At 50.5% G+C, this 23,977-nt stretch overlaps 1 protein-coding gene across 15 annotated transcripts in view; it reads left to right on the forward strand.

The window, feature by feature from the left end:
• The window catches only part of FOXP1 (forkhead box P1), a 515,936-nt gene that overhangs the window by 295,985 nt on the left and 195,974 nt on the right, over positions 1-23,977 (forward strand). For 14 of the 15 annotated variants that reach the window (XM_079122626.1, XM_079122625.1, XM_079122642.1 and 11 more), the window contains one exon: positions 16,644-16,828. In XM_079122626.1, coding sequence (XP_078978752.1) covers positions 16,655-16,828 — 174 coding nt within the window. In that variant the 5' untranslated portion in view covers positions 16,644-16,654. Of the gene's footprint in view, positions 1-6,526; positions 8,197-16,643; positions 16,829-23,977 lie in introns of those variants that run through there. The other variant, XM_079122640.1, reaches the window with a different exon arrangement.

Below are 23,977 nucleotides of genomic sequence, written 5' to 3' on the forward strand. Positions count from 1 at the left end.
ATCGGTCTCTCTGTGGCCCCATCCTGGGAACTTCGGTGAGACTTCTTCGCTTCCTAAAAAGCTGGCCCTGCCCGGCCCTGCCCAGCCCTGCTCCCCGGGGCTCCAGCTCCAGGCTCGGCTTCTGTGCCTGGCCAGGTTCCTCGGGTTCCCCCAGCCACAGATGGGAGTGCATCAGCCGCACACGTCTAGGTTTTTCCCGCCGTTACTCCCTAAACAACGGCGTAACTCTTTCGCATTTCCACCGTGGGTTAGGTGTTTTAAGTGATCTCGAGATGATTTCAAGTGTGCAGGATTTGTGCAGGAGGACATGGGCAGGGTCTGTGCAGATACCACCTCCTTTCATAGAAGGGTGTTGGGGTCTGGGAACCGGCGCCCACGGGCCCTGGGCAGTGCTGGACTCTGCACAGGTGTCCAGTCATCTCCCGGGTCTTGCTTAGACCCACCGTCAGAGCTCAGTTCAATTGTATTTACGAAGTAGAAACCCAAGCAAGGATCCCAAGTCATTAAAGTTTTAAGGCACATCATAAATATGTTATTGAACAAGAAATAGGACTCATTGCTTTGATCCTATAATAAAAGCAGAACAAATTCTTGTTGGACGCTCTCTTCATCTGTGGCCCTGTTGACAGCAGGACCAGGTGGTTTGTGTCATGGGGAGCGTGTTATGACTCACGCAATGTGTAGCGGCATCCCTGGCCTGTACCCACGGGAAGCCACCTACTCAGCCCCCACCTCGCCCCCGTGACAACCTGGACTGTCCTGAGAAGATGAGGTTTGGGGACATTGCCCAGGTGGGGTCGCCATGCAGAGGCGCAGGGTGGTGGGCAGATGTTTTCCTGAGGTCTTCTCTGACCCTCTGCATGCCCTCCCCTCACACTGCACATTTTTAAGAGTTGAACCCCAAGGGAAATGATGCCAAAGGCAGGTTGGACTGCAGGCGCTGGCAGCGAAGGCGTCCGCGATTGTGCTTACGAAGCTGCTCTGGCTGTCCGTTCCGCCCATCGGCACGTGCACTCGTGGACCAGGGGTGCCCGTTGTGGCAGGCGATGGCTGGTGTCCCTGGCTTTAGGTGCTCAGATCTCAAGGTCCTCACGGGAGCCCTGCTGCACCCAGTGCCCCTGCCCAGCCCCCTTACCTGTGCCAGATCAGCTGCTCCATTCTTGCACTCTTGGATCCAGGCCATTGGGATAAAAGAGAGGTCGGAAGTCTCCCATCACAGATCCCTACCTTTTGGAAAGAAGCCACCTTTTTGGCAAAGAATCAAAGCCTTGTGAAACGCGGGCACCTATTGCATCATGTTTGAAATTCGTGAAGCTCTTGAGTTCATGAGAGACGAGTGAGGGGAGGCCTGGTGCTTCGGGGGCTGTGTGCAGAGCGCCCAGCCTCCCAGGTCCGTGTGACCGCTTCCTGTTCAGTGCGACCGACCGAAGCCACCTCTGCTCCTGTGGTGGAAGTTGTGAGTGGCAGGGCTTGCCATGGCACCGATGGCTGCTCCGTCCAGTCCACCTTCTAGGGACACTAATGATTAACCACTTGTGTCTACAGTCTGAGGTACAGGTTGCTAACCCTGTCTGCAATTATTGGCATGTACATTCTTGATTCTCGACTTCAGCAAACTGCATATACCAAAGAGAAATGCCGCCAAGAAGCCAATTAAAGATTTTCTTTAGGTTTCAAGGCTTTAAAATGATAATCAAAAGCCTGCTTTGAACACGACTGGTTTCCTGTGTTACCCTCTGCCCCGCTCTGCGTCTCCCCTTCAGCTCCAACTCAGTAAACAAGAGCCAGTTCTTCACCATAACCCAGAAAGTGAACGTCCTTCTCCGAGCCATCATGGGAGAAAGGCCAACGTCACTGAGGCCGTGTTCTCCGTATAGCCAGGAGACCACAGGATAAGCATTTTTAAAACAACTAACTTAGAACACAGTCCCACTTCAGGTTCCTTATATAACGGGTGGAGCGTTGAGCACTTGAGAATTCCACAGTGGACTCCCAAAGGGCTGGTTTTATGGGCGAGCAGTAATCGCCGTGATTTATTGAGCACCTAGTACACACACAGCACTTTACATATATTATCTTGGTGTGCTCTCAGAGCCCCGTGCATCTTTCATGGTAGCACTTACCAGTTCTGATCTCCACTTATGTGTGTGGCTCCTTGATTAATGTGCGTCTTCCTCATTAGACAGTTGCCTGCAGGTTGATGGGACTCTATTGATTTTTTTCCCCATTGTTGCCCCAGCCCTTGGTGTGAGGGGTTGGCATGTGCTAAGTACAAAATAAACATGGCTGAGAGGGGAGAGTGAGTCTCGATGCAGAGTGGTACGGTGTCACAGACGAGGAAGTGGAAGGATGGAGACAGCTCTTGAATGAGAGTGGACCTCCTTAGCAAGCCCCATCCTTAGCAAGCCCTGGCCGCTCTTCTCATAGCCAGGCCTTGTCCCCAGGCCTTGTCCCCAGCCCATACTGCAGTTGAGGCATGAAGGGGTAACTCCTTGTCTGTTGGTGGCGTGTGAGACTCTGGCATCCTGGTCGGGGAAGCAGCCTTGCACCGGGGCTAGTGCGCTGAGGGCAGTGCCCGGCTGCAAGGCTCAGTCCCTCCGCAGGTTGACATGGCTGTGATCATGGACGGGGCCTGAGGGGATATCCAGGAGGCACTGGGCCCTGCAGCACCTCTGCACAGAGGGGTGGTTTTCAGCCCAGCGATGGCGTCCCCCTGTTTCAGAGACAGGGTTGCTAAGCTCACGCTCTGTGCCGGGGTGGCATCTGCGGCGATTCTGCCATTTCTCCGCCTCTTGTGTTCACTGGGACGTGCAAGGAGCAGCCACGCCCTTTCAGAAGTTGCACAGGTGTCCAGGCTGTGAGCAGATCCACTGGGAATCCAGCCTCAGATGTGGGATGGGGGCACACAGACTTCCAGCCTAAGAGGACCTGTCATCTGGGTCCCCAATCCCACGGCCCAGGTCCAGCCTGTGATGGTGCCTGAAGGCAACTGGGGATGACAACCCTGTCTGTCCAGGTCCCCTCCCTGCACCGCGCTTCCCTGCAGCTCGAGACCGTCCTGATTGGCTTTTCTGCCAGGGCCAGTGGAGGGTCCGTGGTCAGGAAGCGGATGCCCACCCTGTGATGCCCGGTGGGGCCGCATCTCCGGGAGAGGGAGCGCTCCCTCGGTGCCTCATGGGACCCCGGGCGGCTGGTTCTGTGTGCCCAGCCCAGGCCTGCCCTGTCACCAACCTCGGCCGCCTGGGGCTCGGAGTGCAGCTCCTGCAGGCCACTGGGCTTGCTCTCCAGGGCCTGGTCCTTCAGCAGGTGTCCGTCCTTCCCCACCTGGCTCCACAGGTCCCTTTCTGTCCCAGCCCCATGAGAGCCCAGCCCTGCTCCATCCGGGAACATGACGTGCCCTTGTTGTGTGTATCCGACTTCAGTGGGAAGACGTGCCTGTGGCGTCCTCCTTGGGTGGGGTGAGGGTCCCAGGGCCTTTGGCAGAGCCGTACTAGCTCTGCGTTTTGAAAACCTCTTTCAGACACTGGGCTTTTTGGAAAGAGCCCTCTGAAAGGGTCACCCGGGAGGCTTAACGAGACAAGGACTCCTGGGTCACGGGTGGTGTGGCAGTATTGAAATGTACTGAAGGCGACTGGCAGAGCTGTCACCTGTGCTGATGGCCCGAGGGAAGGCTGCTTCCGTTCTCTTCCTGGGTGTGGACAAAGCGGGGACTTGTGGATGACGGATGGGAGGCCACCCGACGGCATTTGCCTGGAGCACACCGCATGAGTTTGCGTCTTTCCGTCTGTCACGCCCGTGTGCCTGTCGCGTCCGTGTGCCTGTCGCGTGGTCATTCTCCGTGCATTTGGGTGTGGTTTTGCCGCTGGGCTTCCGTCCGTGTCAACCGCGTCCCCGCGCCGTGGATCAGTGGTCTCCCGAAAGGTAGCAAGGAGCGCGGGCAGACGCGGGAGGCCAGAGACAGAAGACAGCTGCGTTTCACTCGGCTTTTAGATATTTATAAAAAATTATTCCCGTTTTGTAATCTGTTAGCATCATGGTCGTTGTGCCTATAAAAAAAATACCGCGTGTTATGAAATGATACGATCTATGGAGCATTTCCCATTATGTGGGCACCGTGTCTTTAAATGACAGCAATTTCTTAAGATTTTAAGGCAAAATGAGCTCTTCGAAGTGTGATTAATGGCAGGGAATGAGGCTAATGCCGGGTCATTGGTGGCACTCCATTACAAAAAGGGTGGACTAATAAAAGCATCCATCTTTTTGACCAATAAAGCGTTTGAGTGATGTGTGGATAGTTTTTATCCATGGTCGTTGCTTGCTGCGGCGTACACTCTGAACTTCTTTGTGGACAGGCAGCTGCCGAGGTGGCCGATGCAACCATGGCTGCTGCAGAAGCAAAGGCGGGCCCGGAGCTGGGATCCCTGTCACCTCTGTGGGCTTGATGGATTCCTGGGACCCAGGAGCCTCTGGTTGGGGGCAGAGTAGGGAATCTGGTCTGTCGGTTGGTTGTTTCTCTAGCTGCTACATGTATGCAGTAGGCCCTCAATAAGTGCTTTGTGCACTGCATTGTTTGGAAGACAGCATCTGAGAGTCAGGGATGCAGCCCTGGTCCCCGTGGGGGTCTCTACTGGCTCCCCCGACTTAAGCCTGGCCCCACTCACGGGTGGGTTGGAGAGAAATTTAGGCGGCTCATAAATCATTCACCAATTCTCATTATTGTGGTTTGATATTGAAGCAATTCCATTTTCAAATCTTTTTTAATCCTTCTGATAAAGCCAAGGAGAAGTCTCAATTTGGTGGTAGTATCTTTAATCTGTCTCTACCAGTTGTAAGCTCATTATTTAACAAAGAAAGGACACGGCTCCCCCTCACAGCCTCTGGGGCCAGCAGGATCTAGGTTGACTTCAGCAACACTGGTGGGCTTTTATTACGTGAGTCCTAAAGGCTTTCTTGCCCACGGAGGGCTGCATCTGGTTTCCACCGGAGAAATGACCCTAAGCATTGTCCTCTGAGGAGAGGTGGATTTGCTGATCAACTGTGATTCATTTTAAAAAATAATACTAGGGTAGGTGCGGGTGAAAATGGCAGAAAATAGTGAAGATAGTTGAGGTGAGTGGGCAGCTCTAAGACCTGACTTAGGTGTCCACTCAGGTGACAGAACTCTCCACGGATCTCAAAACGTGTACGGTCTTTCCATCTCAAAAGAACTAATGGGGTGCTTCTAGTCTTGAGTCACCTCAGACTTCCTTGGGACTAGTTCCAAGTTTGGGACTCCTTGATGAATAGTGTATATAAAGGACTTCTTAATATATTCTCTTTTTTTGTTTTTGGTTCTGGGGATTGAACCCAGGGGTCCTTTACCATTGAACTTCATCCCCAGCCCTTTTTATTTTCGTGTTTTGAGATAGGATCTCGCTAAGTTGATGAGGCTGGTCTTGAACTTGTGACCCTCTGGCCTCTGTCTCCCCTGTGGCTGCGATCACAGGTGTGCACCCCTGGACCCAGCCATATATTCTTTTGGAAAAATCAATAAATTTGCTTTTTTAAAATTTGAGATCCATAGGAAGCAAAATAAGCAAACCAGGCATTTGAAAGAAAAATTTGAGGTGGCTCTAGGCAAGCTCAACACAGCTCCTGCGGAAGAGAGGGTCAGCAGGTCTGTGCCCAGAGGATTTGGTGGATCCGCCGGGGAGCACAGGGGACCAGGTGCGGACGGCGACCACGTACTTGGGTTGAGCTTACCCTGAAGAACAGCAGGCTCTGGGGTCGGCCTTCCTGGACAGGAGGGTCCGCACGCTCTCCTTCACCCTTGGAACTGCAGACCCTGTTCCTGGTGCCTCCCCTGACTCAGGCTCACCCAGGGGGATGCGAGGGGAGTCGGGACCCAAGGTTGCCAGGTCTTCTAAGGAGGGCAGGGCACCAGGGCGTCAGGGTGGCCTTGGCTTTAATCCTGCACTCCTTTGCCGGTTTCCCTGGGACACCTGATGACTCCCAGTCGTCCCGAGGGCACACGCGGGCCGGGCATGGAATCAGAACGTTCTGTCCTCCACGGTTTGAGGGAGAGCCGCTGTTGGTTGTTCTGGCGGCCGGGCTTGCATCAGCACAGTTGGGCAAGTCCATTTTCCTTCTCCAGGGCAGTAGAAAAACTGGCACCAGGTGTGTCCCGTGCCTCGGAGAGTTCCACAGTCCCTGGTGTCCCTGCCCCGTGTCTGTAGGTGTCACAGGTCCAGGATGCTGAGGAAGCCCTTGCTCGCGGGCACCAGAGTGCTTGGAGGCCTCTGGCCGTGCTGGCTAGGGCGGCAGACAGTGGGCAGAAGAGGGTGCTGGGAACGGAGGGGACAGAATGCTCTGGAGATGCTGTATGGCTTTTGGTTTCCAGAACACAGAGTGATGGACAGGAGCAGCTCAGGGTAGAGCTGGGGAGTGGGGGTCAGGGATGGAGTGGGAGGCCAGCAGCAGTTTCATGACCATTTTTTGGAGCAATTTAATAACATCATTGCCATCTTTCAAAAAACTCCGTTCTCTCACTTTCAGATTTTGCTTGGAAAATCCAGCAGACGGCATTCTGTTGGACTATGCACTGCAGTAATGCAGAATGTTAAAAAAATAGTAAATTGTAAGTGTCAGCTGTACCTGACCAAACTACTTTCCAGCATGTTTTGCTTATTAGATTTTAAGTAATGGAGGACTCTTACTCATGTGTTTCAAAATGAGGAACTTTAATAAAGTATCTATAAAATAGGTTCAGACTCATGCTTTACTTACACATTGTACCTCTGAGTAACTCTGACAAGGCGTGGGGACCTTCTTATAATATGCAGTGAGCTGCTTTCCATGGCAGATCAGGTGCGAAGCCAGTTTCTAAAAATGAAACATTTCTTCTGACCACTTTTGCTAGTGGACACATTGAACTTGCTCTGGGCTTTGAAAGAGCTGTAGTTTCTTTGACACTAAGCTGACAAAATGAAGTCCCAAGTGGCTGTCCAGCCTCAGCTGATTGCTCATATCATCTTCTCTAAGGACATAATCATAACCCGACGTGGTCTGATTCTTGCAGAGTGATTGAGAGTGCTGCTGATCTGCTCGTCTGTGAGCCCAGAGGAAGGGACGCTTACGCACGCATAACAACATTGGCTTTTTAAAGCTGTTTCCCAACCCAGCCTTCCAGGAGTTTTAAATCATGTGCATGTTTTATTTTCACCTGCAAGCCAGGAAACCAGAGGGTGTCCTGTCAGCCCCACGCAACTCATTTGGGGGCAACCTCTTTTTCTTTCACAGGGCTGCATCTTCTAAGTCCTGCCACCACTAAAGAGTTAACCAGATTTCACTGGGTTCACCCTGGGGTGCATGGGGGCAGTTAGGAGGCTGGTAACAGAAATGGGTGTTTATAAGCCAACATGGCAGCAAGCAAGCTGCAGACCTGGTCTCCAACTGGTTAGATTTCACGGTGGTCAGCAGCTGATCTGTGTAACTCGCAACCTTCCCGCCTCCCTAAATGTCAGAAGAATGGCTGTTTGTTTATCTTGCCTCTTCCCAGCTGTTTACTCTGTAATGCATTTACCTCGACCTTGATGCAGGGAGAGCTAGGAGAGGGGCCCTTTCTCCTTCCCGGTTCTGTTTACGTTAGTCCTGCCCCAGTGTCACCTATGAAATCTGTTGGTTATTCCACCTGGTTAATGTTAAATTGTTCTTGTAAGATGATGTGTTTGTTCATAAACACAAATGCTGGGCCTCTTGTTTACTGTACCCATGGCAGCTGGCCTCATTAAGCAAATATTGCTTTGTTTGCGGGTGCTAGCAGCAGTTTATCCTGTAAGGTCTGTTCAGAAAAAACACGACACACACACACACACACACACACAACTTAAATGCTAGAATTTTGATAAAGAAAGAAAAAGGGGAACTTGCCCCTGGAATGTGGCTGAACACACTTTGGTTTGCTTTGCTTATCTTTTGCTTGGATGAAGGGGCTGGGGAGATTAGCAACTTGTTTGGTTTTTCTAAGAGATTTCCTTAGTGTAATGATATCTATGCAGTTGTTTGCTTTTTTCCGAGGGGAGAGAGCTCTCCTAAAAGGCCACTAGCTCAGTAATAGAGCATCAGATGGCTAGAAAATTCTTTGTGGCACACACAAGGACTCAGAAGGAGTGGGAGGAAAGACCCTAGTACTATGCACCAGGCGATCACCTTCCGCAGGTACAGCCTCGGGGTTTGTGTGGTCGTGTGTGTCCTCTGTGTTGTCTTGGGTTTTGTGTAGTCCTACCTGTGTCTTGGCTTTTGTGATGTTGCATATCTTATTTGTTGAGTTTTGTGCTGTATACCACTTTTGAGTTATGTTCAGTATTGTGGGCTTGTGTGTTGTCTTGGGTTTTGTGCTATTGTGGGCCTGTTATGTCTTGGGTTTCTGTTGTGCAGTTTTGTGTTTGGGCTTTTGTATTGTGTGTCTTATGAGTTGTCTTGGTTTTTGTGTGGTGTTCATCTTGAGTCTTGTATGTCTTGTGTGCTGTGGGTTTTGTGATATTGTGTAGTATTGTGTATTGTCTTGGGGTCTGTGTTGTGTACATGTTATGGCTTGTTTTGTGTAGTGTAGTTTTGTGTTTTGGATTTTGTGTTGTGTGTCTTGTGAGTTGTCTTGGTTATGTGGTGTTGTGCACCTTTCGTGTCTTGAGTCTTGTGTGGTTTTGTGTTCTGGATTTTGTGTTGTGTGTCTTGTGAGTTGTCTTGGTTGTGTGGCATTGTGTACGGCTTGAGTTTTGTGTACCTCTGTTTTGGATTTTGTGTTGTGCGTCCTGTGTGTTGTCCTGTGGGCTGGGTCTGGCCCTCCCTGAGGACCGTCCTGCCAGGTGGAGAGGGGCAGGTCTGCTGTGAGTGTGCTCTGTGCAGATCCCCTGGCTCAGGGGCTGTTCCCTGGGTCGCAGATGCAGGGCTGGGGCGTGTCCCGTGACCTCCGGGTCTGCAGTTTTCACGCTGATGTGGCTCGTGGCCATTTGGCTGTGAAGGGGGTCCGTGCTCTGTCCCGTTTCTGAGTGGAGCGGGCAGTGCGTCCCTGTATCCAGCTGGGTGTGTATGACCTGTCCCCGGACGCCAGGGCCTCAGTAGATAAGACCTGACCATTAACCTGTCCTTCGTGGTGTTGTGCAAACAGCAGAGGAAATGCGGCTCACATCATCTTTGTTTTTGTTTTTCAAATTGATATTTGTTGCTGTTTCAGAATTTGCTGGGTTTCATGCCAGTCATGGCCTCCCTGGCTCTCGCTCTGAGTCACCGAGAGGCCAGGCTGCACGGGGGTGGGGCTGGGCTTCTGGCCTTGGACGAGGATGGGGCTTCTTTCCTCCAGGGAGGCTGCACCACCTTTCCAGGGCAGGCCATCCGCACCTGCATGCTGGAGCTTCTGGAGGATGGAGTCACATCCTCATCCCTTTCAGGACAGACACACAGCGACAGGCGCCTGGTGGCTGGCACCCACTGAGTCACCCTGATGCAGGAACCCAGTGTCCACTCCGGACACTGGAGCAGGAGGGGCCGGTGGCAGAGCTGAGGTCCGTGAAGTGGGCAGTGGGCACAGCGCCCCTTGATCCCTGTGCCCAGCCTGTCCTTGTGGACGTTGGACTATAAAATAGGAAACGAGAAGCTGACTCCCACTGGCCCCCCTCGGGCTTGTGGGGAGGGGTCAGCCGTGTGGGTCTCCTGATGATTCCAGTCGGGGGAGAGCTTTGTCACTTCTCAGACCTGACATCTGTTCTGCTGGGTACAGGTGTGGTTCCCTGAAGGTCCCAAGCCGCCGGGCCCTGCGTGGCCCTCCAGAGTCCTCCCCGCGGAGGACGCACAGCCTGACTGTGCTGCCGGGCTCTGGCTCCTCTGTCAAGTCTGTCAGCCGGTCTGGATGGACCAGAGTGAGTGGGCACGCACTCTGCTGTGTGCTTGGTGTCCTTCCTCGCTGCCCGGCGGGCCCCCAGGGCGGGAACCAGAGCCTTTAACTCTTGTCTGTGGGGAGGAAAGGGAACAGACCAATCAGAGACAAAAAGTCTAAAAATCCGAGTCAGAGGCCTGCAGTTTGCTGAGCGGCTCCTTGTCATCTGCACGTGGTGTCTTGCAAAGAGCCGTCTGGGAGGGAGGGGGTGCCCAGGTCGGGCTGAGCGGGAGGCGCTGCCTCCTGCCCCGGGCATGGCGGCCTGGTGTGGGGAGTCAGCTGCCTTCTTCCTTGGGTCGTGGAGGCCTCCTCCTTGCACTCTGGATGGCTGGTGGAGAAGGGGAGCCACAGCTTTCTGAGGGAAAATTGTTTTTCACTACCCGCTTCTGCCAACCCTCTTCTGCACCCTGAATTACTAGGGAAGGTAAAGGCCCTGCCCTCTGCTCTTGCCAGCCCAGCCCCTCCGAGTGGTGCAGGAGTGTCCAAACGCCAGACCGTGGTTCAGGTCAGGCTTTGCCGTGCTCAGTTACCTTCAGTTCTCAACCCCTGGACGACCCTGTTTCTCCGAAGACTCACTACGATCCAGTGGCTTTGAGTTCCAGAGCACCAGCTCGGTGGCTCCTTCCAAAGAATTACAGGAAATGGTGTCTTGAAAGTGGAAACATAGTCGGTGACTGGGACAGCCCTTGGTCTCGTTGGATCGGGAAGCTGGACTCTTGCATTCTTCGTCCTTTAATCATTGAGTCAACAATTCAGCAGCTACGTGCTGACCTCCGTTGTGTGCGAGGTGTACCGAGAGGAAAGCTTCAGATAAAGGATTCATTTTTTTATAGCCCCTCCCTCCCAATACTGGGGATTGAACCCAGAGACACTTAACCACTAAGCATATCCCAGCCTTTTTATTTTTATTTGTACTTAGAGTCAGGGCCTCGCCGAGTTGCTTAGGACCTTGCTCAGCTGCTGAGGCTGGCTTTAAACTCACCATCCTCCTGCCTTAGCCTCCAGAGCTGCTGGGATTACCTGCGTGCTTTCTTTTTTATTTTGATACGGAGTGTCTCTCACTTTGCCAAGCTGGCCTCCTGCCTCAGCCTCCCAATCACTGGGATTATAGGTGCGTACCACTGTACCTGGTTTATTTTCTTATATTCTTATTAAATAAAGGTGCAAGGGTGGAAAAGGGACCTTTTATTCGAGTGTCTCTCCTTCCATTAAACGGATAAGTTTTTCTGATTGAAGGCATAATCAGAAACTAGTTTCTTGCCCCCACCCCCTTGGAAGTATAAAGACAGGTGAGGCCACCAGATTCCACTAGTGAAGTAGACATGGTTCTGCGGAGCTCGCTCTGGTTCCCTGTGTCCTGAGGCATGATGACCGATGTCGCCCCGCCCTGGTCGCGGGGACACCTTCAGTGCCCTGCTGTAGGCACTCGGGCCCTGCATTACGCACCTTTCAGAGGGCAGGAGGGAAGAGCTTGCCCTGGGGACGGGAGGCTGTCTTCCTGGGCACCCCGGCTCCCCTGGCTTCCAAGCCCTCAAACTCCATTCACCAGAGACCCCGGAGGCTCCGTGGGGGCCTGGTCTCCCGTGTGACAAAGTACGTGGCCATAGTTCTGATTTTTTTTTTTAAACATGTCTTTGACAGTTTTACTATTCCTGAGTTTTTACTTCCCACGTGGTAAATGCAATTGCAGATTTTAGCAGATACATCTAGACCTCCATAGTGCACGGTAAAGTTGATAATACATAAATCATTTTTAACAACAGGTAATATGCATAATTTATGGTGTTGCAGTGCTATCTTTTTGATATTTATGATGGATAATGCTCAGTTTTTGCCCTCATATTACTGCTTTAAATTATACCACAAGAAAATTAATGAGAAAGTAGATTTATGGGTTTCATTTGTTTGTCAATTCGGAAATTAATTGGGTGTTAATTTTAGCCGTCCCTCACTAGGCAGGACTTGGGGTGTGTGCATCGCTTTGCATTCATTCTGGCTTACCTCCCATTTACCGTGGGTCACTAGCTTTGCATACATTAAAGTAGCCCTCCGGCTCATTCCCTTGATTACTTTTTGAACTGCCATGCATTAGAAAATTTACGCCTTTCTGTTATAATTATGAAACTTGAGTGTTGGAAGACGGCGCCTCCCCTTCACCGCCAGCACCCCGGGTTCTCCTCCCGCGCGTGGCTCCAGGGTGGTCTTTCTGTGCTAGGGCTCAGCAGCAGGGCAGCGGGTGTGGCGGGTGTGCAGGGGCCGCCACAATCCATAGACAGGATCTCTGCGACAGCGTAGGGGTCGAGTCACCTGCTTCCTCTGTGGTCTGCCTCTTCCTCCCGCTGGTCTTGGTGAATTTGGGGGCAGCCTCCTTGTGGACAGGGACTCTGAGTCTCCTGATCCCTGGGCTCTGCTCCCGTCCCCTCCACCAGGCTCCCTGTGCCCACTGCACTAGCTCCAGGAGCATTTCCAGGTGAAGGGGAATGATTGACACGCGCGTGCCTGGTGCCCCCGAGTGGTCTCCTTAGGCCCAGGGCCGCCCTCCGGGATGCTTTCTGTGGGCTTCCTCTCTGTTTGGAATGGGTGTGGGGCTCCTTTAGGGGCCCAGGCCACCACACTGTTTGTCTCCCAGGGGACACTCCCCAGAGCAGGACCTGGCTGCTCAGAAAAGTCGGGCGTGACCTTGCAAACCCCGTGCACATTTAAAGGGATCCAGCTCCTTTACTTGATGAGACCCAGAAATAAACACATGCTTCATATCTTAATGCAGGCGGGCTTGCCTGAAAGATTATTGAGGATTTTGAGTCCTGATGCAGCATGAGTAATGTAGAGAGTCCTCCTTCGAGATCAGAAGCCCGTGAGCGGCCCCGTCTTCAGACTGCACGGCGTTAGCTGGTAGTCCAGGGGCAGCTACATTTTCGGTATTTCTAAAAGAAAGCAATTCGCACAGACTCTCGTTCCCTTCCTCCCGTGAGCTCCTGCTCTCTTCCACACTCCTCACCTAAGGCAGGACAGGGGAAGCAGGGGCTTCCCTCGGGGTCAGGGGCATCCATGGAGGCACTGTTGGGCTCCTAAAAGTGAGGTCAGCATCAGCTCCTCTTCTCTTCTCCCTATAGAAGCAGAAACATATTTTACAAACCTATGTTTAGTTTAATTTACACATCCTTTCATGAGCAGACCAAGTTCTTTAAGGGCATTTATTCTGCTTCATATAAATAATTGATCAGCCAAGTTAATTTACTTCTGCCTGACTTGGTCAACCTTAATTAACTGCCCTGGAATCAAGACTGAACTTTTTGTTAGCTTAAAATCTTTCACAAGCATGATAACAAGGGTTTATTTTCCCTAAATTTTCAGCATCAACACTGTAACCAAGGAAATAATCATAATAATAAAGCTGTGCTTTAATTTACTATAAATACCTTGGCCTGGACATCATGAATTTTCCAGAATACTTCCAGAGAGCAGCTCTGTTGGCAACGTCAATAAATAAGCATGCTACACTCAGTTCTTAGCCTTTTCTGCAAGTCCCTCCAGCTTCGAAATTGGTCTTTTGAAAGCAGTAGCTGCAGTGTTTCCAGGAGATGAGGAGAGGGGCCATTTTGGCTTCCTGAGCCTTGGAGACCTGTATCACTGCAGCGTCTGCCCTGTGGACCGTGTGAGTGGATCATGTGATTCAGAGCAGGCCCTGCACCTTCCGGGGAGCCATCGGGCAGGGCAGAGGCAGGCTGGCTCATTTCTGGAGGAAGGGCTCAGTGGTGGGTGTGACGTGGCGCTGCCCTCCAAGTGCTGTGCCCGCGGCATGGGCACTTTGGATGTTTGTACAGTGGGCCTGTCAGTTTGTCCTGCAGCAGAGTGCTTCTCTAGTTGCAGGGAGTCTCAAAGGGAAGCACAGGTTCAGACCACTGGGGCCTGGGACACACTTCCTGGTAAAGAGAGGGCCCCAGGCCCCGTGGTCGGGGGAGACAGGCACCCCTCTTGGCCCTGCTCACAGCTAACTCTCTGGGTGCAAACCTCAATGCAGGAAGCCCAAGCCACTGTTCCCTGAAATCCTAATATATGAACGCTTTTCTCTGTCTACCTGCTGCCCCTGTTGACGTCTTTTCTGGAATTTACTTAGTTTTCTTTCTGCTGATTTAGTCATTCACCACTTTGCAAAGGACTTTGCAAACTGGAAAGTTGTAATCATTTATTGAATGGACAAGTTCAAGTCTGAAATGGAGAATATTATGGCTGCCACTATCCCTTAATCTGTTGAGCTTTAGTTTTCTTATCTGTGAAATGGGGATGATAACATTCTCTGGTGTTATCTCCCTGCTGTAGACTTGGTAGGAGGTGGAGAAGAACAGAAGAGGCACTTGTGGTTTGTGAAATGTGCTGTAGAAAGAAGGCTTTGTAAGTGGCAGGGGACATTCAGTAGAAATATTGCTGGCCCAGACAGTCAGAAATGTTCTCAGACCTAGACCTTCCTAGCTTTTCACGTGAGCTTCTCAAAAATCTGTTTTCTCCTGATTGGTTTGGGAGATGATGGGAAATTTTAAATCTTCCAACCTACATACTACTGCTGGCACTTGACTAATTAAGGACATCCTTAGACCAAAATAATCCTTTCTGCAATTCTGGTCCCCAAGCCTGCGCTCTCACACGCCTGAATCAGAAGCCAAGCTGCTTGGCTCTGTGCCTGCTAAACTTGTACCAGAGGACTTGGCAGTCTTTGGAACAGCGGGGAGCAAAAGCAGAACCTTCCCATCTGATTGTGTGTTGGGAGATTGTTCTTGCTCCACCCACAGGGACCGAGTCAAACCAAGGAAAGGAAAACCCACAGGCATCATGTCCCACATCCCTGTGGTCAGTGCTTGAAGGCAGGGTCTTCCTGCAGCTCTGTCCCCCAGACAGAAGATCCAGGAACGCGAGGATAGTGTAGAATCAATGGAAAGGCGACATTTTATCTTCTGAGAGTCCATCACCAATGTGGATAGATTCTGCAGAAGGTGCGGGGAGGGACTGTTTTATTTAGGTACATGCGTGTCAAATGGCAATAATCCAATAGTCTTCCTTGCCAATGACTCTGAGACCACTACTCTCTAAGTGCCTCCAACACTGCCTTCCTTAGCTTCTTTTCAGATGGGTGGCTTTGTGGGAGGGACACTATAACATTGTGTCTAAGCTTCCCAAGTTGGTTCCTTTTTGGCCACTAACAGGACACTAATGTGGTGAAGTGCCCCTTGCCTGTGTCTTATCTCAGGGAAGGCGGGGTTTTGACAGACTCCCTGGGCAGGCGGGATAGGAATGCAGTTTCTAAAGGGCTGTTGGTCCTGGGAAGTTGATCCCGGGGGAGGAGGGAATCAGCTGTTGCCCCTGAGTGTTCCCCACCTGTTAATGAAAATGCCATTTGTAATCCACTTCAGAATTGGATTAACAACAACAACAAAAAATGTGTCTTTTGGGTTTATAAAGTCTGTCTTCAAGTTGATTTGTGCTTTGCCCTGAAAGAAAATAAAGATGTGATTTTTTTTTTTTCTTTTAACTCTACCATTTGGGTTTTATGTGAATCTATAGAAAATAGACTGAAACCAATTTTTAAGAAAGGGACAGCTTCCTCTAACCATGTCCAGCAACTTTAGATTTCCCTGTTGTCACGTATTCCACACCGAGGGAAGAAATTCGTGGCGCTGACTGTACACGTGTCCCTCTGTGACTGCAGAGATCTGTAATAAAGTTTGCCGTCCTTTTACCTGGAGTTGGTGTTTCATGGTAAAGTCCTTGTAATCCGGGCTTTTCTCAGCCTTGGTGTCTGAACGGTGGACTTCCTTCAGTGACAGTCCTTTTCTTTCCCAAGTCCTCCTCTGGAGGTGCAGAGTGGCCCTGCCCTCCATCATTCTGCTCCCCGGCACCTCGGCCTCAAGGAAACAGGCCCTGCCAAGAGCTGTGACCTCAGAGTGGGTGGGTGTGAAATAGAGTGGACAGATTCACTCTTGTGACCTCAGGTCCCTCATCTGCAAACGGGGGCCATGGTGGTCAACGGAACTCAATAGAGAACCTCCGTAAGTCACTGCAGGATAGTAGGGCCTGGCTGGCGGTTCAGAGATAGGGACGGATGTTACCAGTCCTTTGTCACCCTTACATGCCTTTCCTGTGCCGAGGGCTCAGTGGGCTCCCTGATACGATGGTTCGTGTCCAGAGAGTATCAAGAGCAAAGGCCTCCCCGAGTCTCCTTAGATCTGAAGGGAGCAGACACCCCTCTCCGAAGTGGGTGAAGTGGGTCTGTGCCCGAGTGCCTGCAGCCTAGGAGTCTTTAACATGAGTGCGCCTGTCTCCCCATGATGGGCGAGGCTGGAGGACACGGCACCACGCCCCTGCCCACATCAGGGTGGAGGGTCACAGCCCGGGGCTCTGTAGGACGACCAGGTTTTTTAGGAAAACATCCAGAAGTGATCAGAAATTAAACACTGCATTCTAACCTTACCTGAACGTACTTATTTTTCATAAGTATAAAAAGTTATTTGGCCCAGTATTGAAACTCGAATTGAGACGGCTGGTCACAGCTCCTAAGCTCAGAGGACCAGTCCCCTAATGAGGGATAAATCGAGTGAAAGAAAACGACAACTGTTTACAGAGTTTGGCAAATAGAAAGCAGGCTCATTTTTCTATACACAACAACTGTTTTAACAGCTGCTTTTCTCTCTCTCTCTCTTTTTTTTCTTCTTTTTTCCCCTTTTCAAAATTCTTCCATCAGGTTCTTGAGTCATGATGCAAGAATCTGGGACTGAGACAAAAAGCAACGGGTCAGCCATCCAGAATGGGTCCAGCGGCGGTAACCACCTGCTAGAGTGCGGCGCGCTCCGGGAGGGGCGGTCCAACGGGGAGGCGCCAGCCACCGAGCTCGGGGCAGCTGACCTGGCCCACGTCCAGCAGCAGCAGGTACTGGCCGGTGCGGGGGGTGGAGCCGTGGTCCCCACGCCTCTGTCCACGTCACCACAGCCCACGTGTGGTGCTCACCTGTGTGTGTGTGTGTGTGTGTGTGTGTGTGTGTGAGCAGCCTCCCGCCACCTCACCCTGCAGGCCCTGGGGCAGGCTCAGGTGGCTAATCTGCACACTCCAGGCAGTGGAAATCTCAGAAGTCCCCTCTGGGGAGTCTTGTGTGGAGACTTCAGGTTGAGTGGACCTTGGGTCCCTCCCTCTTAGCCCCCCGCATGTCACCCTGACCTGTCAGTGCTTCGAATGAAGTGACCTTGGACAAAAGGTTCCCGGTGTGTTAGTTAAATGATAAAGAAACAATCATGGTAATTTTCTAAGAATCAGGCTTAATGAAGCTTTATGCAGAAAGAAACAAAGTAAGAGTGAGGGATGAAAGAGGGCATTAGGGAGATGAGAAAGGAAGGAGAGTAGGTGGATACGTCAGTTGAAACAGAAGACCAGCAGCCCTGGTTAGACAAAGGCAAAACGGCCTGTGGCACAGGTGTCAGCGTGGGGAACTTCCTGCTGCCCCTGGGAATTCGGGGCGCGGGGTGTTTACACAGGTTCCTTGTGTGCGCGTGGCATATGGAGCTCGGCTCCATCTTATTGCCGTTTGATCTTCTGTCTGTGGGTGCCTCCCACAAAGGCAGGGGTGTGAGACACCGACTTTCCTGCTCTGCCCTCTGCAGGCGTGAAGCAGGTAGCTGAGAGCCACGGCCAGAGCGTGACCGAGGCCCGGGTCACCTCGGCCCAATGTTGACATAGATTCACGCAGCAGTCGCATTTCCTTGAGGCCTGGCCGTGGCCTCCAAACCTCTGCTGGACTCAGGAGACCCCGTTGGTCCTCCTGATGAGTACAGACAGCCCGCTGCTCTCTGGTGCTTCATGGTTCCCATGCCGCTGGAGGTGGGCCGGGGAGAAAAAGAAGGATATGTCTTTGGGCCTTTCTGGAAAGGCAGGAGATTGTCGGAGAGTGGTGGATGAGAAGGGTACCTGTTCTTTGACCGTTTTCTTGGAATCTGTGTCAGAAGAGCGAAGGGAGACTCTTAGGGCTAGAGCTCATGAGAACCTCCACGTTCTCAAGTATAAGGAGCCAGTAGATTGTGAGCCCATTGCCAGGCAGAGGACCCGGCAGGGCACGAGCAACCTGCTGGGAAAGACGCAGGGGGAGCCCCGTCCCAGCTCACAGGGCTCCTGTGAGGGGTCACCCCTCTTCACCAGCAGCCCCAAGCCTCTGGGCCTGTGCTTTAGCTGGACTTGAGGACGTTTGTGCTCTTCGCTTTGCAAATATCAGTTAGTGTAAGTGGCCAGATTCCAGCCCAGGAGGCGGTCAGCACAACCCGGCAGCAGTAGAGGGTATCTGTGCCCATGTGTGTTTCCATGATGTTCTTCAGCTGGTTATGGTCATATGGACAACGAGGAGTTGGTGATTTTAGAGTTCTTTTTCCAATGTCCCTAGAAGACTGGGCTCAAAACTTGACTCTTTTTGTTTACTTTTTTAATTGATTTTTTACTGGTGCATTATAATTGGACTGTTTCCAATAATTGGACTGTTCCAATATAATTGGGGCCGTTGAGGAAGGGTGATTGACCCACTAACGAGTATTCACAGTCATTAATTAAACAACCGGGGGATCAACTTCTTTGGGGTCAGCGTTGAAGAACTGACCATCATGGTCCAGGCTGTCGACAGCCAGCCCAGAGCGTCACACCTGCGGCACCCACCAGTCCACCCCAGAGAGAGAATCAGAGCAGGAGAAGCAGACCCCACAAGGAAGCCACGCGGAGCATTCCAGCCTCAGCTTCCTGGAAAGTCACCCTCAGCAATAGTTCCGCACACTATCCCTCGTCCCAGGCTGGGGCCGCTTCGGAAAATTGGTCAGGGTTTCCATAGAGAGTTCAAGAAATTGATCTTGATTGTACTTTGAACCTCTTTTTAAATATTTTATGGCAGTTATGTTTCTGTTTGGATTAATGTTTGGGGAAGGATGAAGCAGTCGGGTCTGTCGTCGGCTAGAGCCCCTCCTCTGTGGCCAGCAGGCCTTCCAGAACAGAGCCCCCGATGGCCACCTGGCTCTCCCCAGTATGTGGGAAGGGTCTGAACAGGTTGCTGCTGGACAGGGGGATCTGGGGCTGAGTCAAGAACACCCCAGGAGCGAAGAGTTTCCCTGCTGCCATCAGAGTTTGCCTGGAATTGGAGGCAGCAGAGGGACCCCAGAGTGGCGGACGGACGTTGGTCCATGGTGTCCGGCGTGTTGGTGCCCTGGGTTTTGACTTGAAGTGAGAACAGCAGCAGGGAGAGAATCACAGCCATGCTGAATTCATTACTGCGGTAGTCACACAAAACCACGGATAAAATTTCAATAACTGCGGGCCACAGTTGAGTAAACAGTTGCACTGAAATTTAATTCCTGTTGACTTTCCCGGTTCCCCGCCGGGGGCACATTCTGATTCCATAGTACAGAGACAACAGGGGTTACGGCTTTGATTAATGCAGGACAGTGCAAGAGAATTAGAACTGTAAAATATGCCAGAAGTCCACGGAACACAGAGATCTGGCTCAAAAGGCCTGGTATCAAAATGAGTTAATTATGCTACATGTTAAATTCGGTGTTGTGGGATTTTCCCATTGCACCAGTATGATTGACGGTACAGGGAAGATTAAAATGCCCAAATGCAAACCCAGCAGTGCTTGCTTCCTGTCACCAAAGGCGATCACAAACGGGAGCAAATTCCCTTTTGAGAGAGGACAGCTCGGACAGAGATTTGCTATGGAGGAGTGAATTCTCTACTGGATTTGAGCCCCAAACAGAATTTGTTTAAAAAAAAAAAAGGCAGCTAGTTGACAACATAGAGAAATGGGAGGAATCAGGCTTTTCCATCTCCTCTTGAAAAATAGGGTATCTGGCAACCTTGGGCCACAGTCCCACAAGGGCAGCGATTACCGGGAGATGGATTGCGGCTGAGGACCCGGAGCTCCAGCCCCGCAGTTCAGCCTGGTTCGCAGAGCGCTCATTTGTGCCCTCCAGGTAGTGAGCTGGTGAGTCTGGGCAGGAAGATGCAGCCATCCTTCAGAAGCCGTCGGCCAGGCGGGGTGCTGCCTGGGCTGGAAGAGCCCCCCACCCGCTCGCAGACTCTCCCCCTCTGCCCTGGACGTGGCCTCCCTGATGTTCCCACTCTATTTATATCTGGGCCATGAAACTATTACAGCAGTAGCTTTCCAATAATGCGACTTGATAGCGTTGCCGAACATCCTCCCTTGGCCGTGGAGCAGTGCTTTCTCCAGGGCCCTGTCTGCCTCTGACTTCCTGTTATGCCCTTGTCTGCGTCATGAGAGTTCTGTATTGGCTAGGCCCTGCTCCATTATGCTGCTCCATAACCAATACTATTACCAATTACCAAAGTTTTTTTTTTTTTCTGTTCCTTTAAGAAAGGGTTTTAAAATGTCCAGAGCAATTTCATAAACTGTGTGGATTAATGCATTTTAAAAGTCTTGAATTTTAGAAAGCAGAATTTTATTTCCATATTGCTGCAAGTGAGAGCTTTTTCAGATAAGCATATTACATAGAGCATAATGTTTAGAAGTTTCTCCATATACAGCATATGCTGGCAGGTCAATTAACAGAATGCATACTAGGAAATGTTTATTCAATAAAAATGAATAGCTGTTAAATAAAACAGCTATTTCTTAACACTCCATGTAATGATGGGTGTCTTTTTTTTTTTTTTTTTTTTTTGTTTTTTTGATTTTTATTTATTTATCTCTTTGGTGCCACCTGGCAGTTTTATTGTCTGCACGTGGGGATAGGGAGCGCCTTGGTTGCTGTGCTTTTGAGGTGTGACTATCACTTTCTGTGAGAAGAGCAGTTTAGAGGGAGTCTGTGAAAAGATAAGCTATATTTGGAGCTCAGACACATTATTTGGAGAGTGGGAGTAAATGAGGAGTTGACTTTGCTTTGCTTCTTTGACATTTGATTTAAAGCATTGGGGCTTTGGGTCTAAAAGAGGGAGTGTATGTTTCAGGTTAACAACGTAAACAAGAGAGAGAAAATGGGAAGTGGCCAGTAAGAAGATGGGAGAGGTACAACGATGAGGAAGTTCTCCTGGAAAATTGTAAAAGGGAATAAGGAAGATGCATCGTGTTGGATTTTGCCAGTGAGCCATTGTAGAATGTAAAATATTAATCATTATGCGGGACGCGCTCTCAGAAGCAGGATGTGTGTTGTGGGATTCAGGACAAGAGTGTAGTTATGTGTGTTCAAAGAAGGTGTGGAAAGTATAGGATCAGAGGAGCGTGCCGGGACCATGGATGTACCCAGCAGAATTACCTGGGCTCTCTGCATCCGGGTTTCTTCATCTGCAGAGTTGCCCAGGATCTAAAATATCCAGGAAGGAAATGCTGTCTATTCTGAGCACATGCAGACATTCTTTCTGTTATCATTCGCTAAGCAATACGGTATCCTGACTTTTTACGAAGCACTTACGCTGGATTCGAGATGGTCGGTGATCTGGAAGACATGGGGGGTGGTTCTGTGACGCCAGACACCGTGTGGTATCAGGGAGTGGGGCACCATGGGTTTGGTGTGTGTGTGTGGGGGGATTGGATCCTGGAACCATTCCCCGTGGATATTGAGGGATGATGAAAGAAAGGCTGGCGTTTCAACATTTGAAGGGGAGGACGAAGGTTCTTTTATGTTATAGCGCAGATAAATAAGCAAACACAAATTGTTCTCTGCACTTTCAAAATGGCGGCCTGGAGCCTGTGTCAGGTGTTGTTGGTGGACTCAGTGGAGGGTGTTGAGCAAACAGGTGCTGTCCTGCAGGTGTCTGCTTTTTAACCTTCTCTGTGAACAACTCTGCCTGCAAGGGAGAGCTGTCAGCAGCTGGACTGGCAGCAGGCTTCATGTGCAAGGTGCCTTTCCTTCTTACCTGCAGCTTCCTCCTTTAGGGACCATACTGTAGTGCCAGTGGTCACCCTGCCTGTGTCTCGCCTTACAGAGAGTGGCCGGAGCCACTGGTGTAAGGTGGGCACCAGTGGGGTTCCCTTGACCGTTCCGCCATCTTCCTTGAAATGGGGTCCTTAGAAACTTCATTCTCCCTTTCTCATCATAACTCACAGGGCGTATCTGAAAGGTCTCTTTGGATGCTTTTGGCAGGGGAAAGAGGAGGGGCACCTCCATGTCTTAGAAGGGGAACGTTCAGGAAGCAGGTGGAGAAGGTGGCGTTGGTAATGTGGTCTGCTGGGGCCACACACTGTGAGGGGCCAGCACCTTCCTTAGCTAAAAGCCAGACCTAAGATGATAGGAATTATTCTGTCGAGATGTTTCTTATTCAAAATATTGCAGCGTTCAAACATTATGCAAAATATTGATGGTCGGAAATATTTGGTGGGAACCCATGGTACCAGAGCTTGAGGGGTCACCAAACAAACAAATGGAGACAAAGCAGAGACAGGAATTCAGATAATTCTGACAAATAAAGAAAAGTCCGCCACAATAATAACAAACTCCCACTTTTTCTTAATCCTCTCTTTGTGGCTATTTCTGGAAAAAGCATATTTCACCCTGAATGCTAAGTTTGGTTCTCCACGCTGTTCATTTAGACCTGCTCTCCATCAAAATATGGTTGGCAGAGATTTATGAAGCTTGTGATGTGAGCCTCGTATGAAATTCTTTCAAGTTTTGATTACTAAACAGTTGTGTGCCATTAATCTCTCCATTGAAAATCAAAATGGCACAGGAAACAAGACGAACCCAGGAGAGTGTGGCAACAGACACCCAGATGCTGCCTTTCATTGCGAGTGAAGTGTCCCCTCTCAACTTGGAGAGAGAGCTGTGCGACTCAGAAAAGGTATTTTTAAGCCCTGACCTGTGAGCTGACAAAAATAATAGAGAGTCCCTCCCGGCTCTTGTCTAACCAAAAATCTCTTTTTGAACTTTCAGCAGCGATGACTTTAATGGTAATTTGTTGACAGATTAGCTTCCGTGATTAGGAAGAGTTTGTTTTGTAAAACTGGCACCTCCTGTCTGCTCTGGAAGGCAGGGAAGCTTCTCTGCTGTTTTGCAACTGCTTGGATTATTGACAACTGGAGCCAAGCAGGCAGATTTGGAATGTTTGTAGAATGTAAACCTATAGCTCGCCCGATGGAGTCTGGGGTGCTTTTAGGTAGTGCGTAGATGGCTCGATAAAAAGGGTTAGAAGGTGACTGCTTTTATGACGGAGAAGAATAGCAATATATAAATGCAAGCGGCCCGTGGACCCAGGAGAAGGAAGTTTGTGTAGAGAACTGAACTGCGTGTGAGAAAGTTTCTTTTCATCACTTTGTCTTTGAACTCAAATCTATTGTAATTATCAAGTGTTACTTGTAACATTCCAGAGACCCTTTGCTAAACACTGTGTTTGATTTGGTTCACAGAAATACAACCAGGGCTCTCCCTCTCCCGAGGAACTGTGCTGGAGAGTTTCCCACACTGGCCTCCCGGCCTTCCTGCAGGAGAGCTGGCAAACACGCTCTGCTGGGAGACAAGGGCAGAGGGGACATGACTGACCTCAAATCCGAAATCAGAAATACTCTGAATCTGGCACCTTGTTTGGTTAGTTGCTTTCACTTGTACCTGACGTTAGGGTTCGTTTTGACACACATGCCTGCATGGAGTTTAATTGTCCACATTAGTCCCTAGCGCCTCCCCTTTTCTTCCCTCCTCCCTCCTAACTCTCTATACCTTCCCTCTCCTCTCCTGATGTTTCTGCTACTTACTTAGTTTCTTTTTAATTATTATTACTATTATTTTTGATGAGTGCCTTGAGATTCGCTGTGGTGTGTTCATATATGTTCATACGTGTTCATATATGTTCATATGTGTTCGTATATGTTCATATGTGTTCATATATGTTCATATATGCCAGTCCCTTCCACTGTCTTCCCTTATTTCATCCCTCCTCCTCCTTCTTCTGCAGTCCCCTTCCTCTGCACCACTGAGCTTTCTTCTATTTTGATGGAGTAGCTCCCCTTTCTTTTCTTTTCCCTGCCTCATTTTGAAATAGCTACCACATATCAGAGAATATGTTCACCTGTTGACTTTCTGGGTCTGGCTTATTTCACTTAGCATGACA

Source organism: Sciurus vulgaris, assembly GCF_902686455.1.
Source record: "Sciurus vulgaris genome assembly, chromosome: 19".
NCBI lineage: Eukaryota > Metazoa > Chordata > Mammalia > Rodentia > Sciuridae > Sciurus > Sciurus vulgaris.